Here is an 18,988-nt window from a genome sequence, read left to right as displayed (position 1 = left end):
TAAACTGAAGAGGATCAGTGTGGTATTTCCAGTAGGAAGAGCTTTTCTTAATTCCAGGGAAGGCAGAAGGTGCTTAGTTGGGGCTTGGTAGGAATGGGCTCAGTAAGCTCAGAAATCTAGAACTCCCTCTGTGCTTTCCATACCCACCCAGTGGTTCTTGTCTTCTGTCATTTACATTCAGACGCTGCACCAAGTTACCTGTTTTGTCAATTGTTTCTTGGAGTATTGAGTTTGCCTGTGTAATTTAGGAAAAGGATAAGTAGAAAAAGTATCTGAAGTGAACTGACTCTAAATTTAGAGTTAAGACTTTAGAACTGTAGAGAATTATGCTGTGCTGCACGTTTTAAAGTTATTGAAGCTGTTTGGAAATGTTTTTCAGGTTCTAAATGGCTTCTAAGAAACTGGGATCCGATTCTCATGGTAAGTGAAACTTGGTATCCATTTTCTATTCAAAAGGATGAACCTTAGTATTATATTGCTTTTGACTAACGTCCCAGGGCCAGAAAGTAATAGAGACAACTTTCTTCATTCCTAACAATCCACTTGGAGGCTGAACTGCTTTGAATTCCTATTTTTCATGGTTGCTTGCAGTGCTGATGCTGTGGCCGTGCTCTCATTAGGCTGCTATGCCTGTGGCTGGTTTCCCCACTTATGGCAAAACAGCATCTCCCCCTTCTCCCTCCAAAATCAAAGCTGAACTGCGATTGTGATACCCATCTGACGTTTATTGAGGCAGACATGAGACTTGCAGTTCCTTTCTATGGAAGTCAAGTGAGAAACTGGATTAAAGGAAAGCTTATATTATATCACTGAGTCATAGTTGCTTTTTGCTTAGCAGTGATTTTTTTGGCAAGTTTGGACTGTATCTCAGTAGCTGGACTTGATCTGTTTCAGTAGTTTGCAGTTAGGTGGGTGAAGAAAAGAAATTCCTTGAGGTTGAATTCTTCCAGCATTTGGGGTATATAACTTTCTGCAGTGAGCTGTTGCCATAAGAATTACTTGTTTCTCTACAATTATCTTTTAGAAAATGGGGTATAAATCTGGAAGGACTAGTATTTCTGTGGAACGCTGAAGTGATTTATTGCACATATGTAATGCAGTGTCTTCAAATCACTTATTTAAGGCTGTATTGGTAGGTTCCTGTGAAATTCCTAATGTGACTCTAAATGCCACAGGGATTTCTGCTTTTAGAAACTCGAACTTGATCTGTTTGGATTATCTTTCACATAAGAGAGTCCCAAAGCATTCCCTTTGCCCTGAGCTTTGCTATTCAGGGTTTTTTGTTCATTCTTGCAAGTATAAAGCACTTGTAAGTGTAAAGTACATAGAGTAAGGAATGCCTGATTTAGGTGTGTGACCAAGAATTCATAAAAATGGTCCATGGAAACTTGATTTTTAGATGGCCTCCCTTGTTCTGGACCAGTAGTCCTGTCAGAGGAGCAAGTCCTTAGGTGGCTGCCAGCTGTTAAGCAGTTATTCTCTCGTGTGTGTGAACAGTCTCTGTGAATGCTCTAACCTGCTAATCTTGGAGCCTGCTTGCACTTCTCTGCTTCCTAAAGCAGGCTAGTATAGGCACTGCTCAGAGCTACAAATCAACCTGCCTTAAGTGTTTCTTAGAACAGTACAGTGTATTGGAACATGCCCTGGGCAGCAAAATAATGAGATCAGAAGAAATGATGCTGTAACCTCACCAGCTAACCGTATCTACGCTGTTGTGTACCCTCTGTTCCTAATGATATCAGCAGAGCTATGGCTGGCAGTAGTTTGTTAGCAGCAGTGAAGCAAATTCCTTGGCTTGTTATGTCTCTAAAAATGACCAGGACAATCCTTCAGGATCAGTAAGAATCAATCCCACTAACTGAAATTCAGCTTAATGTAAAGTATAAAGAGCTACCTTCTAGCTTAGTAGCTCTGACAAGCTGATGGAAGTGGGTTGACATAGCTAATATATTCCTCACATTTACTGTTGTTTTTGCTATTTGTTGTATTGCTGTTGAGGTGAAGATGGGAGCTGCAGCTGGAAAGGAAGGAAACCCTTTCCTTTCTTGGAGAGTGCTCTTAGCTGTCTTAGCTTCAAGTGCTGTCCCATCACTTTAATAGGAAGTTCAGGACTCGGTTCTAATAATCAGTGGCATCTCGAAATGCAGCTTTCACCTGGTGTGCAAAGGATATATCAACTGCAGTGCAAGATTACAGTTGTATTCTCAGTACTGCTGTACAGTTTGAAAGCTTTTGATCCCACTTTCTGGAAGTTAAAAGTTTCAAACTGTTACCCGGTGATAACTGGTAACTGTCTTGATCTGAATTATTTTCAATATGCTGTCAAAATGGAGAATGGTTCTACTAGGTGGCTGATGATTACTGCATTACGCTAGAATGGAGAGAAATTTAATCTCCTCTAGTTATTCCTTGGGCCAGGAATATCATACACTACATTGTAGATCAGTTTGGCAGGTACAGTTTTGCCAGGGCTATTCTCAGACCTTCCACAGTAAGTCCATAAGTACTTTTAAGTCCATAAAAAAGATGAAATAGCTAATAGCCATATTAAGTAACAGGATTTTTTGAGCTATAATTGCTTCGTTTGAGCATGTGACCATTAAAACACTGTTTTGCATGATACTTTATATGTGGGCTTTGTTTAAACAGCATAAAGCAAAGCTTGTGCCCTTCCCCATTAGATTTGTGCAGGCAGAAATGTTATCCTTCCATAAAAAAAAAAAACATAGATTTATTGCTTTCTTGGATCAGATTTTAATTTTAACTAGGATTCTTTTGGTTGTTAGTCTGGAACAAAATGGATATTCAGAAAAGCTTTCTACCAATGTGCTTGCAGTAGCAGAGTTTTCTTCAATACGAAGTTATAGTACTAGTCACTATCAGAAAATCATTATCCTGGGAAGCACTTGCAGTCTCTATTCCTTAGCTCATGTTAAACTGACAGCCTTCAATTCAGCCCATCTAGTCCAGAGGTTGTGTGCATGTCCCTTGGGTTAGTGTCCCCCAAGACAAATGGGAAAGCTGGGTAGGATGAGGTGGTTTCCTCCTCATCTTGTAGGTGTAGCAGGACATGTTCTTGTGTACTGAGCCCTTCCTGCTCTTCTGAGGCTGGTGGGGAGAGATGATTCTGTTTCATTCACGTTCTTCGATAGTCCTGGTTACATCCAGACTAGGACCAGGGAGGATGCAGGAGCAGCAGCCAGGCTGGACACCTCCAAGCAGTGGAGATCAGTTCCTCTCCGGGCTCTGATGTGCCAGTGCAAAGGCTGACACATTTGCTATTTCTGCATAAGCAAACACCTTGAAATTACTCAAGTATTCTTAAATTGCCGGCTGCAGTGTGTTTTCTTTGGATGTTGTGCTGCAATAGTGGTGCTGGCTGCCAATGAGCTCAGCTGATGACAACGCATGAGCGTTTAACTCCAAACTAATAAGATGTTCCTGTTTTTGAAAGCTGCTCTTCCTCTTAGAGCTTGTGGCTGCGTTATTGTAGATGAGTCAACAGCAAAAGAACACAAATAGTATTTAAGCTGTTGCCTAAGTATGAAAATGGGTCAGTTAAAAATGACAATCATGGCTCACAGAGCAAGAGGTTAGTCACTGAGCAACACCTAAAACATTACCACTGATGTCTTGCTGGATCTGGAACAACCAAAGCAAACTAGTAAGCAGATACTTGAGGAACACTCCAAGCTTCTACACATCCAGCCAGAAATCTCACTAGTAACTGTGAAAGCTTCAACCAGTGACCGAAGAGACACCTTTAAATTTAAATTTGAAATAAAGTCTGAAGGGAAAACAAGCCTATAGCCTGTTTTATTCAAGGGAAATGAATTCTTGTGATCCTTACAAGTTTGCAGGATGCCCGAAGAAATATTTTCTGTCTTAAACTTTAAATGCTCCATGGATGTCATAGATACAAAGGACAGATAGAGGACCATGAAATATGGGGACCACTTATGTCTGTGGCCCCTTATCAGAGTGGTCGCAAACAAGGCACCTGGTTGTTAGACTGGAGGGCTCTTTGTGCTCTGTGTGTGTGTATGTGCCGTTTTTCTTGTTTGTTTGTGTGTGTGTGTGTTTTTTTTTCTCTAGAAATCCGAATTGCCAAGTTAAATAGTCTTAAGCTGTTTCACTGCGTTTTGATTACAGTGGGGCTTCTTTTGGCCCACTTTGCCTCCTTGCAAGCAGTTTTGACCAAATATTATTTTCCACATATGGGAAGAAGACAGACTTTAGTTTCTTTGCTGCTCTAGAGATGGGTTGGATTTAGGCCTATTTGGAATGTTATTGATCTTGTTTTAGACACATGAAATCTATCTTTTCAGAAGAGCTTTAATTTCCATTGTGTAGGCAGTGTCTTGTCACAAGAGACACTAATGGTAGAGTACTAGCTTTAAGATCTGTCCCAAAAATGTAATGATGGCCTAAATTTATATTAAAAAGGGAAAGAAACAACTGCAACAGCAAAATCAAAATGTTTTCAATGTGTTTCTAATAAAGTAACTTCCTCTTTACTTAGATACCTGGTACAGCTAGCTTTGCACAGATTAAATAGCTCCCAGATACAGAAATGTGAGTCTCAGTTGAATGCATTATGCAAACTTGTGATGTAATTTCTGCTTTGGATCTCAGGTCCCTTCAGTTATCTTGATGATGTCCCATTTAAGATAGGAGACAAATTCAAAACCCCAGCTAAAGTTGGATTACCCATTGGTTTCTGCCTTCCTGATTCTCCTCAGCTTATCAGAGATTCTCAGGTAAGTATTTTGTTGCTTTGTGGGGTTTTTTGGGGGGTGGGGGGGAGGTTGTTTTTCTCCTTTCTGCTCTCTATTTCCTCCATTCCGTTGCCAACATGATGCTGTAAGTCACAAGAAGTTTAGTATTCAGAAGTTAGTCTCAACTGTGCTATAGTGCCAGGTGTTATGCCAGAGAAGTTACAGAATCTGCTAGAATGTGTGGAAAAATAAACCACGTAGACATTTTAAAACGACAGTTATGAAAAAACAACATAAAGTTTATGTACTTCACAAAGCACAATTTTTTTTTGTGCAGTAGGTAAAGGTCTAGATCTTGCCCCTGACATTCCTAAATGGGAGTAGTGTTTTTGAAGAGAAACTGTAAAAACTTGAGTACCTATGCAATGGCACATTTGCAAAATCCCATTTGAGTAACAGATATTACGTCTTTATGACAATATTTCATGGAATCCTGTTCTCAAGGGATAAAGATAAGAGAGAAGTGTCCGGTTCTTAAGCTCTGTGCAATGGACCTTTTTGTCTAGCCATATGGCAAACCTGATAGAGCATATTAGGTTGCTTCCAAGGATAGGGATCTGTTGCCCTAAGCTTCTGGTAGCATAAACTCAATTGCTTAGGCCTGATGATTGAAATGTAATATCTGACCTGTGGTTTTTCATTTGGATCTGTGATGCACCTTGGTCAGTTCGAACTGACAGTATTTTTCACACCAGCTCTGACTGTTTGTAACCTCTTCTGCTTGTTTTGCCCTGCAGCTTGTCCACTGAAGAGCTGAGTCCCTGAAATTTGCTAGATTATTGCTTTTTTCACTGTTACCATTAATCCATTGCCTGATCTTCATATTTTCATGTAGTTAAGCTGGTACAGAAGTGCTAAAGGGGCAGCTTCTGTGTCTTTTGCTTACTTCCAACTGTGTCTCCCTTTCTTTGCCAAGCTAACAGGGCTCAAATACAGCATGCCCAGCGAGACCACCGTGTCTTGCATGATGTGACTATGTAGGCTGTGCCTCCCTGTCTTGACTGACTGTTTTTACAGCAGTAGAAACAGAAACAAAAAACAGTGCAGGGAAGCAAAATTGACCCAAGCTCAGTGCTCTATTTATATACACACACTCCTCTGGTAGCTGTTTAGGTATCCAGGAACGTGTAATGAGTAGTGTCCCACTGTCATGTTTCCAAATCATCTTGCTGAGGAAATATGTGTTGTTTCCCACTCTTGGAGACTGCAGAGGGAAGCTGGGTTATATACACTGGGGTAACATATCTGAGGTGTCTCGCTGGAACCCACTACAGCCTGAGACTTTTCAGGACACATAGTGAGTCTCCAAAAAACCTGTCATGGGCCTAGCAAATTTGCTGGCTAGTTCTTCTTTAGAGCTGGGAATTTCGATTCCCTATCAGCCCCGTGGCAAGAACACTACTGTTTTGACTGTATGACGTTATCCTGGCAAGGAAGTTGTGCTTAAACTTCTTGTGAGTCACAGGTAGGTTACACCCTGAACTTAGCTTGGAGGCCGTGTTCTCCAAACAAGCTGTGATTTTTGAAGGACATTAAAACTGTATGTTCTTCCTAAGTTGTTAAAGCTTTAAACAGATATAGTTTATTCAGAATTTTGTCCTCTCTCAAACGAGTCGCTGTTAACTGGCTAGCAAACTGATAGCAGGCAGCTTATAAAAATGTCTTTCTGCGCTAATCTGACCCTTAAGAAGCTGATGTTAAAATGAGGAAAGCTTGTGAGAAGCTGTCCTGCTAATAATAGTGACAAAATCAGCTATGGCAGGTAGTCATCATATTAATGATTACTATTTGTGAAAGAATGTTGATACCTCTTCAACAAATGGGTGTAAAATGCTCATGGGAAGTCCCTTACAGATCCTGGAGAGGAATTGAGTAGTTGTTTTTCAGAAGCAAGTTTTTTTCTAGTGTAGCCCTGAATGACTTGTGGAGTCTGTGGACAGGGCGTAGTTTGGTTGTGCTCAGAGTAAAACTGTCCCTCTAGTAATACACTTGTTTTCCACTTCATACATCTGTTTTCTGTGGGAGTGGGTGTTATAAAACTGTTTTTGTGACAATCAGTAACTCTAGAGCAAAACTAGATACAGGAAGGAGGCAAAACGTGGCACACTGCTCTGAGCCACAGTTAGGCTTGCTTGCTGGAGACAAAAGGAAGTGGTCCAGTGACTGCTGGTTCTGCCAGTCTGTAAGTTAAAAGATATACTGTGGAGGGGGGAGGGAAATGCCTCCCCAGATAAATAACTGGTAATTCATGCAGCTGTTATTTCTTATGTTACTTTTCAAAAGAGTAGCTATGATCCTTACAATTTTTCTTTTTTCTTCTTGTCAGTATGATTTCTCACTGGAAAAGAAAACATTTGATTGGGCTGAAAATATCAGAAAAATTCAAGCTGTCGAGAGAGAAGTTGAACAAAAGGTAAAAGAAGCAAGAGCAAAGTTGGAGGCTGCTTCAGAGGAGAGCAATAAAAGGGGGTTCTCGGAAGAACCATGTCCTAAGGCTATGCCACCTCCTATTAACCCCATCCTTGCTGGGCTGCTGCACAACAATATTCTTACTCCCACACCAGCCGACAGCAGTGCTGTGAAGCAAAAGATTCTTAGTCCACCTCGTCCAAAAGCAGATTTCAACCCGGCCGATTTTGAATGTGAAGAAGACCCATTTGACAAACTGGAATTAAAAACTATTGATGAGAAGGAGGAATTAAAAAACATTCTTGAAATTCACGTTGGTACTACGGGGCCGATTGTTGCTCAGTTATTAGACAGTAGTTTGCCTAAAGGAGGGCCAGAATCTGTGTTAGAAGATCAAGAAGTTCTGGCGTCCATAGAAAGAGCCGCATTGGACTTCAAGCCCCTTCACAAACCCAATGGCTTTATCACTTTACCACAGTTGGGAAACTGTGAAAAGATGTCCTTGTCTTCCAAAGTGTCCCTGTCCCCTATCACTGCAGTGAGCAATATCAAATCCCTATCCTTTCCTAAACTTGACTCTGATGAGAGTGATCAAAAATCATCAAAGCTCACGAGCACTTTCCACAGCACTACCTGTCTCCGCAATGGCACTTTTCTGAGCTCTTTGCAGACCTGTGCTCAGAGTAAAGCTAGTGAACTGAATGGACACCATATGGTTGGTCTTTCTGCTCCAAGTGGCATGGAGACATCAGCATTGTCCTCTTCATCCAGGCTGCCTTCTCTGGCTGTGTCCACAGTTTGTACAGAAGAAGAATCATCATCTCAAAGCACAGCAACATCGGTAAAACATTCATTTCATTACGTTTGCATTGACTGGAGGGATGTGTGCAGGCAGATTGGCTTCTAAAATGTCTTGTGGCTTAATTTTTAGTTTCATTAATGAGTGATGTGTAGACAGAACAGAAAATGCAGCAGTGTCTCTCCATTTAACTGTAAACAGATCAGTCCAGTAAGTCTTTAAGCTGAGAATTGTGATCCTTGAACTATTCCTTTGCAGTACTTTTTCAACCCCCCCAGAATTCAGTTTTTTTTGTAGTTCCCTCACCTGCCACTTTCGGCAAGCTGATAGCTGTGCATGGCCGTCCACCTGTGTGCTAAGAGTGGTTAGACTCCTTTGCACAACCTTTCATTCTGTCTTGGGCTACAGAGATGAATCATTCTAAACTTTTTCTAGGTTTTGAGTCTAAGTGCAGGAAATTAATGTGCAAAATAGCTCTTCTTGGGTGTGTTTCTGAGTTGCTTATTCAATTGCTGGAAATGATGAGAATTGCAGCCTTTGCAAGGACTAGCAATAACAGATAAAAAGCTGTCACACTTGTTCTCTGCTGCTTTCAGCTAAGAAAATAGTGCTAGCAGTTGATCTGCAACAAAGGAATTGTTCTTTTTCTTGCTCTAGATCCTTTAAAGAACATAGCCTTTAGAAGTGAAAGAATAGTTCTGGCCTGAATCTGATACTAGCCCTCTGCCTGGTGAGGGAATGTGAAAGAGTTGCTCTGTGGATGCCAAAAGCACTCCTGAAGCAAACCTAAAATTATTAAAATAATTGGTTTCCATATTGCCCTGATACAGGAGTATAGCACTGTGTTCTCTTGAGCTTGTAGCATGTTCAGCCGTTACTTAGGAGGCATTTTAGCTTCATAGGGGCTGTTGCTGCTTTATGGATGAGAGTCTAGATTTGAGGAAACCTGCAGTTTTGGACACTAATACTTATGAAAACCACTGGAAACTGCAAATCCTCTGGATGACTTGTAAATTTGAGGAAGTGAGAGGCAGCTTCTCTTCAATAAAAGCACTGCATTGCTTGTGCTATGCTCTTTTTCACATACAGTAGGCTTTTATATGATACCCTATGCTGTAAAGTGATAGTGCTTCATTCATGTGGTTCTGTAGCATCAGTTCAGGCTTTAGTAAATGCCAAAAATCTTATATCTCAATTAATAATGTAATTAGTCTATTCCCTAGCACATCAGAATAACTATTGCTCATTAAAACAAGTATTTAACATAGTGAACTGCTGGCAGAAGTAACAGCATATTGAGCAACTGCTCACTATTACAAAACAGGTTTGAGAAATTATTGTATCACCATATGTGGCTCAGAGATAAAAACTTCCAAGTATCCCATGTCTCTGGGGATGAATGTACAATATTGTATAAAACCAAATAGTTGGGCTTTAAGATGGTCAAACTCTCAAACTAGTTTAAAGCCTGTTAAAGACGAAACTTGTATTTTCTAGGATGCTCTAAGGGAAGATGCAAAACAATAAAACTAAAAAAGAACTTGAAGTAAATACTAAGAAAAACATCTTATTAAGGGGATCTTCTAGGCGAAGTGTATCTTTATTGAAATTGTTTTCGCTTGGAGTAGCCCGACCAAATGCGTATGAGGATGGAGCTAGTTCTGCTTTTCTCTGTTTAATTTCCAGTGCTTTTTCCAGTACTTATTTCATTATTTCCACAGGATACTCATTATTTCCTGTCCTGGTGGCTGGAAAATGACAGCCAAGTTGCTGTATTTGCATTTATGGCAATTTCATGAAACAAAATCCTCAGAGTTCGAAAAATGACAGAGAAGGGTTTTGGTGGGATCCTTGTGGCCTCCTTGAGCAGAAAGGTCATGCGTTGTTTCTGTGCCAAGTTATTCAAAATAAGCCTGGCCATTTCCGGAAAGCCTCAGGACAGTGTTATTCCCAAGTATTCCAGGCTGATAATTTTTTTCTCACCAGGATCCCCAGCAGTAGCTGTTTGGGTTTGGAGTTGCTTTCTAATCTTATGCTTTATCAGGGAATTGAATGTAGGATTTCTTGGGTACAAATAAACCTGAGAATTTTGGTGAACCTAATGCTGCATGACTGCCTTCCGGGTTGTCCTCTCCCCTTGGAGTTTGGGGTCCCATCCCTGCATGAGCTCCGGTTTCTGGAGCCCTGCTGCAGTGCTGCTGAGCGCACCGCTGAAACCGAGCTCCTTCCCGTGACCGGCTGCTAAAGCTGCGGCAGCTCATGGGAAGAGTCTGCTTCTCCCTCGTCCCCTGACACTGAGTCGCAGCTAGAAGAGCCAAAAGCTGCTTCTGACACTGGAAGCAGAGAACAGAGCATCCTCGGTTCAGGCAAACCGATAAGCAACTGACTTCAGGGCTCTAGACACCCTGTGCTGCTTGCTCTGGGGAAAGCCTGGACAAGATGTGCACAACTGCAGGGAGCTCCTTATCACCCATGAGAAGAGTTTGAGTAACCAAGCCTTCGGGCTGCAAGCAACTCCTCCAGCTTTGCCTCTTAGAAGAGACATTCTTAGCCTGCAGGTGGAAATGGGCAGAAATGCAGGACAACTCCTCCCTCTTTCCAGGTGAAGGAAACTTGCCAAACTCCTAATAGAACAGCTACTGATTTTTTATTATATATATGTATATATGTGTGTGTGTGTATATATATATTTTTATATAAAAACGCTTTTTGTGGTCTCTTCCCTGCTTCCTCACCCTCAACCAAAAAAGCTGTTCTGTTTGAAAGCTTGTCTTCTGCTTTCAATCCATAGTGACTTAAACTATACATATATATATATATATATATATATATATATATGGGAGAGAGGAAATAAATTGAGGCTGTTCTGTCGAAATGATTTATTGTTGATTTTCTTGCTTCCACTTAAAATGCAGGGAGACTTGAAGTGGTTGGTGTGAACCGTGCAGGTTTGGTTATGGCGAAGCGCTTTTATTCACTGTTTGGTTTAGCTTTTCATGTTGCAAACCCAGTGAGAATCTTGGCTGCAGTTCGTGGGGAAGCTGAAGTAGCCGACAAGCTTGGATCTGAGGAAAGTGAGATTTTCTGGGAGATGCTTCTTTAGATGTGCTAGCACGGTTAGGAGCAGGCACATATGTGCACAAAGCCCTGTGGGACTTAGCAGCAAATGCTGGTAAGGAACTAAACGGTGATTTGTAAATACTAAAGTTCAGAATTGCTCTGGCATGGGTTAGGCTGCCAACCTTCAGGGAGAAACTGCGCTTAGAAAGGAGCTCAGAGCTGAAAGAAGGTCCCTTCCAACCCAGTGGAAGGCTTACTGAGGGAAATTATAAAGCTTTACCATCACAGATGGGCCTTGCCTCCTGGGATATACTGGGCATGGGGTGAAACGCTGAGAGGATGTTGGTTTAGAAATCCCACGCTGGTCTTAGCCAGTGTGCTGCCTCGCTTGCCTATGGCCTATGCACTACACAGCTTTGAGAGGAGAAAGAGGGAAATGGGGCTGTAGGTTTCCCCTTATCTGTTCTCATCACCAAAGCCAAAAGAAGCTTCCAGCTGATGACTTCAAAACTGATCACTGTCAGTTAGGCAGCAAGCCACAAAGCTGGGAGCTGAGCAGGAGCTGGTGTGTTAGAGCCGAAGGAATTGGTAGCTTTCACAGGGACAACATGAACTCATTTACAGTTATTGTGGGGAGGGAAAAGCGTTCCCCTGGGAGTATAATCCATTTGCAGAATACAAAGAGAAGAGGTAATGACAGATGTTCCTCAGGACTGGAGTTCTGTAGCTGTGCACAGCTGCTGCATCTCCAAGATGGGGAAGGTCAATCACAGCACAAGTCTTGCTCATACGGCAGGCTCAGCTGCAGCTCGTCCTCCCTAGAGCTCTTCTCCTGGCCGTAACAAACACTGCTCACAGGTGCCTTGTGCTCATCATATTCCTCATGTCTTGCCCAACAGGTACACTCAGACTACAAAGAAACAGAAATCCCTGTGGTAAGTTCTCTGTCTGCTTGCACTGTGTTGCATTTCTAAAATGTCCTGAAGTGCTTTCTAAAGCAATACTCCATTTGAGTGCAAGAAGTTATGGGTGACAGGTAAGCTGGCTTTGGGGAAGGGAGCATCTGCATGCTTCCCTCTGAGCTACAGGGTTTTCCTGTATGAAACCTATCAAACCCAAATCTGTAACAGCTCCTGCTGTTGCAAACATTGGGAATCGTATTGAAGAATTCAGTCTAGCGGTAGAAGGAGATTGAGAGGAATCTGGGTGGTTTGAGGTGATTTTGAAAGTGGAAAGGTGGTGAGAGTCAGCCTATACACACAACTTCCCAATAGAGAGTTTTCAGTTAACTGTTTATTAAAATGACTCAAGCTGCAGATGTGGAGTACCCTGGTTCTGTGTTAGCTGGAAGCACATAGGGACACTGGAATAGGTAACCATCACGTGGTGGCCAGTGACAGGACAAGGAGTGATGGGTACAAATTGAAACACAGGAAGTTCCATCTCCATGTGAGGAGGAACTTTACTGTGAGGATGACAGAGCCCTGGAACAGGCTGCCTAGAGAGGTGGCAGAGTCTCCTTCTCTGGAGATCTTCCAAACCCACCTGTATGTGACCCTGTGCCACGTGCTCTAGGTGTCCCGGCTGGAGCAGGCGGGTTGGACTAGATGATCTCTAGAGGTCCCTTCCAACTTCAACCATTCTCTGATTCTGTAATCACCTAATCCGGTTTGTTTTTTCCTTTTTCTTTGCCCTGTAGGTAACACACCAAAATCTTGCAGTGTCTAAAGTGCCCAATAACACCAGCTGCACAAAGCGGCCCGGTGGCCCCGCTCCCGAGCTGCTGCAGGCCCTCTCTGCCAGCGAGAGGCAGTGCATCGAGACAGTTGTCAACATGGGCTACTCGCCCGAGAACGTCCTGAAAGCCATGAAGAAGAAGGGACAGAACATAGACCAGGTGGGAACAGGGCAGATGGTGATTCTGTTGGGCAGGGGGGAGCTTGGGCTTTAACGCTGGCCTGCAGCTCTTGGCTGCTGAGGTGTTCAGCTCTGGAGTCGTGTTCCTGAGAGCCCCGTCCCCTCCCAAGAAGCCTCTGTTGAGGTTCTGCCTATGGCAGCCACTCTTCAGGTGCTACATCAGAGGATGGGACAGGCTGTCAGCTCCACGTGAGGCTGGGAGAGAGACTTCGTCTTCTCAAAAGCCACAGAGCATGGTGCTTGGTGCCACTCCTTGCTCTGTGCTGTTTGACAAAAACAGCTCCTCTCTTCTGATCTCAAGCAGTTCCTGTGCTGTGCTCCCCTTCCCTAGCGGGGCTGGTCCCTGCAGGCTTCATTCAGTTGTGCAAGGCTCTTGCAAGGCTGTGGTGACTGGGCTGTGACTGCGGTGCTTCCTGCCCCAAATGTTGCCTCAAATGCTTGGTAAAACCAGGTCAGAGTTGCAGTGCTGCAGTGTGAAACATGGCTCTGGATCTTGGCTTGGCCTCAAACGAAAACAAGCTCAAAATGAGGAGAACTTGGCTAGACTTTCCACACTGACCCGATGTTTGCTGTGCTTTGCTCAGAGCACTCCCTCGCTGGACTGCATAGATAGCTGGGGAAACGAGTCATGTCCTGGATGTTCTTGTTCCAGACAAAATTTGCCTACCTGTGGAGCTGCTCTGCCTTGTCTACCGGTTGTGAATCTGCTTAAACATTGCATTGAAGTGAACTGTAGCACTAAATGGAAGGCACCTGCCTTTGGAGGGCTCAGGAATTTTAATTCCTGATGTGTTTCCAGGCTGTGTTCCCCTGTATACTTAGCATTACCCTTGTCTTGCCCATGTAACCCTTACCTATACCTCTCAAAGCTGAGAATGGATAAGAAATTTGTCGGCTCTTCCTGTGAGAGCTGGGATTTGCAGGTAACTCAACAGTCTACTGAGTTGATCTTAAAAGGCTGCTGAATTCCCAGCTGCATTAGCCCTTGGAGATATCCAAGAGGAGACTGTTCAAAAGCTGCTTTACCTTGATTGCAGCACCAACGGTGTCATTTCGGAAACAGCAGTGTTGAAGCACTGTTTATCTTTAACTTCTGCCTTCTGCTCAGCGATCAGGAGCAGAAAGCTAAAGTTAGACTTTTTGAAGATCGTTTTGACTTGAGTGGAAAGAGAAGTTCAGAGCTGGTAGGAGAGCGTAAAAAGTCCCAAAAACCTGTTCATTTTCTCTGAACAGGCTGTCATGTAAAGAACGTCTCAGCTCTACTAGAAAAAAACCTTTGTTTTAGTCCCTAGTGAAGCCTGGGGTAGTCTCATGCTTAGCTCTTCTGCATGCAGAGATGGTATGAACTGATGATGATATGAAAAGGTCACTCTGAAAACTGAGGTTCTTTCTCTTGTTCTCCACAGGTTTTGGATTACCTGTTTGCACATGGACAGCTTTGTGAGAAGGGTTTTGATCCGCTTCTTGTTGAAGCAGCTTTGGAAATGCACCAGTCTTCAGGAGAGAAGGTGAGGACACTATATGCTCAACAACAGTGAAACTGCACCGTGAAGGGGAATTCCAGCAACAGTTCCTCTAAAATAGCTGATGCAGCTTTGACTTCACAGCAGTGCTGCCTTTTCACTCAGCATCCTTGTGCTGAGAAGGGAATACATGTTAAAGTGTTAGACACATTCTGCATAATGTTGTTTTCCATTGTTCTCACTGGAGTCCATTTGTATGGGGACAGGGCCCCATAAAGGCTGGCTGTCGTTTTGGTCCCCTACTCTACTTGTGCTTAGTATAGAGACACTTAATTTCAGAAGCAGTAAATTGCTTTCAGAACCCTGTTTGCCCCATCTGCCCCAGCCATGATTTTCCAGGACAGATGCACTGAAATGCTGCACAGCAAATCAGGAAAGAAGTATGGAAGAAGTTAGAAAAATGACTTTTGGGGGGCTGGTTCCCTGTGTGGCTATTCAGCAGCACCAGAGGTGCAGAGGCAGAAACAGGTGGCAGGAGCAGGACAGAGGACAGTAAGGCTGCTTGCTCTGGTGTGTGTCAGCTTGTTGTGTGCTGAGATAGAGTATTAGATCTTCAGAGGTGCAACCCAACTCCCCCAGACACCCCCATGCCTACCCACATTCTTGAACTTACCCGGGCCTTAGTCCTCTTCTGTCTTGCAAATAACTGTGTTTCTTTTTCAGACCACACAACTTCTCAAGCTAATGAGTCAGTTTAAAGAAATGGGCTTTGAACTAAATGACATTAAGGAGGTCTTATTATTACATGACAATGACCAACACGACGCTTTGGAAGAACTTGTGGCTCGCGCAGGAGCCAGCTGAAAACGCATCCCTGGGTTCTCGGCGTGCAGAGGAGCAGGAGCAGCCCCGACACCTCCACCTCCAGCGTGACTTGCTCTCGCCAGGAAGGAGTCCAGCTTATCACATCCACGGGAGAGGACTTAGCAAGCCTGCCTGTGTGCATTACTACAGCATTTTTCAACTGAGAGCCAACTTTTTTTCTTAAATTAAAATTTTTAAGTGCCCTTTCCTAAGTTTCCTTTTTCCAGCTTGGCCACGGAGAGTTTAGACTGTCTGACCTCTACTGGAATTGTATATAGGCAGAGACAGGAGTGGGTTTTTTTCCCCCTACTGTTGCACTGGAGTTGGACAGAAGAATATGAAGTTGGTTTTGAAACTAGGATGATTTGGTTCTTTAAAGCTGCTTTCATGGTGTCCGCTTGTACTGAATTATTACTTGACTGTCACAGTCCAGATTAACTGGCGACATTTGACCTTTAGTGCAATGGAGTTTTATTTTTTGGTTGGAAGCTAGTCTGTAACTTAGTAAAACACTGGTTCAGAAACTGTTGCTGTGCATAAAAAGAGAAGCTGTTCCTCTTCCTGTGTGTTTTTTTTTTCATTATTTTTGACCCATGCATCCAACACTTCTGCCAGACATAGGCATCCAATGCTGAGTGGTGTGTAAGTTTTCTTGAAACAGGTAAGCTGTGAACTCTACCTGGAGCAGCTTGTGTCAGTTTTTGAACCAGAAGGCGAAGAGCTGGGGCTCAGTATTTGTAACCGCCAGGTTTGTAGGTTATTTAAGGAAATGTCCTGCTAGGAAGTCAGTTATGCTTTGTTTTAAGTAATATTCAGTGTGAAGCAGGAGGTTTCTTTTAAGCACTTTCCTTGAGGAAAAAAAATATACTCACTGCATTAGTTCTATTCTCCACACTCCTATACAAATACATAACATCTAGCACTAGAAATCAGGTTTGGGGTTGTTTTTGGGAGTACCAGCTGTATTACATTGTACATTGTTCAAGTTCTAAATACATAAAATATCAGCAGTCTGAGGAATCTTTAAAGTAATTTACTAAATACTTTGATTCTGCAGAACAACTAATAAAACCCTCAAGTGTCATTTCTAGTGTCATGGTCCACATCTCTTATGCTCGTTGGCTCCAAATCCTGTGGACCCAGGTGCTGTCTGCTCCTGTGGGTCCATGAGCACGGCCAGCTCTGCAGCCGTGTTAATCTCTGTGGCCAGTTTCCTTCTATTGGAACAGAAGCAGCTCTCAAGGTTCACCCTCGTTTTGGGGCATGGAGCTGGCGCTGGGCTCCCCTCTGGTGCCTCTGGTTAGGTTTCTCAGGAGGGGTTTCAGTAGCCACTTTCTAGGCAGGAGGCAACTCCTGGGCGTTTGGATAAAGCCAGTTTTCCTTCCTAGGTGAGAGGTGTGACGGCTTAAAGCAAGGAGCTGGGGTCCCGGATAGTCAGAAAAGCTGGAAAACAGTCTCAGTGCTGTGGTGTCACTCCTGGGAACAGGCTGTGTTACCTGTGTTACAAAGGCCCTGCCTAGTGCTAGACCTGCCTGCAGAGTAAGAAAGAAATCTTTCCAGTGGAAAAGTAACTATTTAGGTAGATAACATGAATACAACCCTGTAGATTTTATCAGAGGTTTAAGTTTTTCTCAGTTGCCCTCATAGGGGATTACTGTGAAATTCAGAAGAAAACTGCTGTATAAAGAGCTCATTGCAGAAGCACGAGGGTGGAGGTGTTGGTCTAACGTCTGTGCGAAGCGAAGGTCGGGCAGCGGCAGCTCTGGATCCAGCCTCCCGGACGGACCACGGAGGTGGGGGCTGTTCACTGTCTCTGCCAGCGCCCCGAGGCGCAGAACGAACATGTAGGTTGTGCAACCATCCAGCGAGGGCATTAACCGAGCCCTGAAGAGAGAGGTAACGACGTGGGGCCAAACCATGTGCTGAAGTGTGAATGTTGGCTGTGGGCAGCGTGCGTCTGTAGTTGCACTGTTGTGTAACTGTGCTGTGCTGGGGCCGGAGGCTCTCAGCCCTGCAGTGCCCAGGGCTGCAGAGAAGGTGATTGTGTTCCCTGCTGTACAGACCTGATTTTTCTGGAAAGGCCCAGAGCATCAGCTCCATTTACGTACCTGTAAATGGCAGCATTTTGACATTGTCAGAGGCCATTCTGCCTTCCTTGCAGCTGAGTAAACGCTAGTGTCTGCACTCCGACTTTTGCAGTGTGGAGGCACGGGCTGCCTGGGGTTGGCTGTGGAGCGCGCGGAGCTCAGCGCTGCCTCCCACAGCGGCCACAAAAGCCAGGTGGGAGCTGCGAGATGCTACAACAGGCCCTGTGCTCCCAGGCTGCGCTCGAGGGCAGCCCTTTAGTGCCATCCTCCAGCGCGAGGGGCAGCAGGAGCCACCTCCGAACCCAGGGGTGCCCCGGGATTCAGTGTCCCGCGTCGGCTGCGGGTTTAAGCGGGTCCTTCTGGCCGGTAGCTGGAGGGCAGTGTCTGAAACGTGAGCTTGAACCAACGGGCCAGGTGCCAAGGAGGGTCTTGTGTCTTATTTTCAACCCAAGTTAATATTTTGCAATCAGATGCTTTTAGTTTGGATCGTGTTTAATTTAAAACAAACTTTACCAGAGTTCTGTAGCAAACAATTTTATTTTAAATAATGTAAAGTATTCAAATAAAATATCAAGCACCTGCCATGAGCATTGCTAGTCTTTGTTGCAGTCGAATACAACAATTAAATACATTACAGTTCTTATTTTACTTGATTATATATGGCCAGGCTCTATCAACCCGTTAAAAGATTTGTGTAACAGCTACCCTTGCAGACGCTCCTCGGTGTTTGAAATGAAAACAACTCGTATCGAATGTCAGTGCAGCACTGAAGAGCTGTAAAGGGCTGCTGTTCCCGAAACACTCATTTAACACCTTTCACACAAGAGTTAAGCAGCAGCTAGGTAATGACCTTAAGTGGAGAGAAAATACACTATCGCTTTGGTAGCTTCTGGTACATAGTACAAGCCCAGTTTTGTTATTTTATGGACTAGCAGTACTTCAAGTACGTCAGTCATCGTGTTATTGCTAAGGATGAGGTGCTTTCATATATTTATTTATTTTCTTTGTACAGCAGACTGTGTCTTGCATTCAGCAGGGAAAAGAATATGCTGAGAAATAGCCTAGAAGTAAAATCTTCTGCTTAACAGCTGCCCTTCCAGATTAGGAGATGCTCAGGTCTTGGAAACCGCTCTATTTATTTATTTTCTCCCCTGCATGTTTCTCAGTGCTTCTGGTTGTCCCTGAGGCCCTGCCCAGGGCCTAGGCTCGCTTGCCTGTGTCACTGCAGACCACACAGAAACCACACACCAATGGCTCAAAGGTCCGTGGCCCATTTGACTCCTTTTTCTTTTGCACATGGAAATTTCTGGTCACTCATCTGTACTGCACTTATCACAGAAAATACCGAGATAATATTGTGGCACATGTCACACTGTAGTTCGTTCTTGCAAAGTGTTTTAGAAATGGCCATCTTGGGAAAGACTGAAAATCCCTAGGAGAGTATGTTGCTGGGCTGCTTTTTCAAGATAACTTTGCCATGGGAGGGCCTACCACCCCACCGCATCTCCCAGGCCACAGGTGTTTTAAGGCTTCACTGTACTCCGGCGCTGGCAGGAGGCGAGCGCGGTCGCTTCGTGGCCCCGTGCAGACCTACTTGGTGGTGTGTGGGGA

At 43.9% G+C, this 18,988-nt stretch overlaps 1 protein-coding gene across 3 annotated transcripts in view; it reads left to right on the top strand.

The window, feature by feature from the left end:
- UBAP1 (ubiquitin associated protein 1) overlaps positions 1 to 15,844 on the top strand; it is a 30,722-nt gene extending 14,878 nt beyond the window's left edge. For all 3 annotated transcript variants that reach the window (XM_088520163.1, XM_088520164.1, XM_088520162.1), the window contains 7 exons: positions 380 to 420; positions 4,636 to 4,760; positions 7,105 to 8,028; positions 11,946 to 11,981; positions 12,746 to 12,943; positions 14,370 to 14,471; positions 15,150 to 15,844. In XM_088520163.1, coding sequence (XP_088376289.1) covers positions 387 to 420; positions 4,636 to 4,760; positions 7,105 to 8,028; positions 11,946 to 11,981; positions 12,746 to 12,943; positions 14,370 to 14,471; positions 15,150 to 15,290 — 1,560 coding nt within the window. In that variant the 5' untranslated portion in view covers positions 380 to 386 and the 3' untranslated portion in view covers positions 15,291 to 15,844. The remainder of the gene's footprint in view (positions 1 to 379; positions 421 to 4,635; positions 4,761 to 7,104; positions 8,029 to 11,945; positions 11,982 to 12,745; positions 12,944 to 14,369; positions 14,472 to 15,149) is intronic.
- Positions 15,845 to 18,988: the final 3,144 nt, after the last annotated feature.

Source organism: Tinamus guttatus, unplaced genomic scaffold, assembly GCF_059628265.1.
Source record: "Tinamus guttatus ecotype Peru unplaced genomic scaffold, ASM5962826v1 Tinamus_guttatus_pri_ptg000081l, whole genome shotgun sequence".
NCBI classification, from domain to species: domain Eukaryota; kingdom Metazoa; phylum Chordata; class Aves; order Tinamiformes; family Tinamidae; genus Tinamus; species Tinamus guttatus.
Note: the sequence above shows the minus strand (reverse complement) of the source record. Positions and strands in the feature narration are given on the sequence as shown.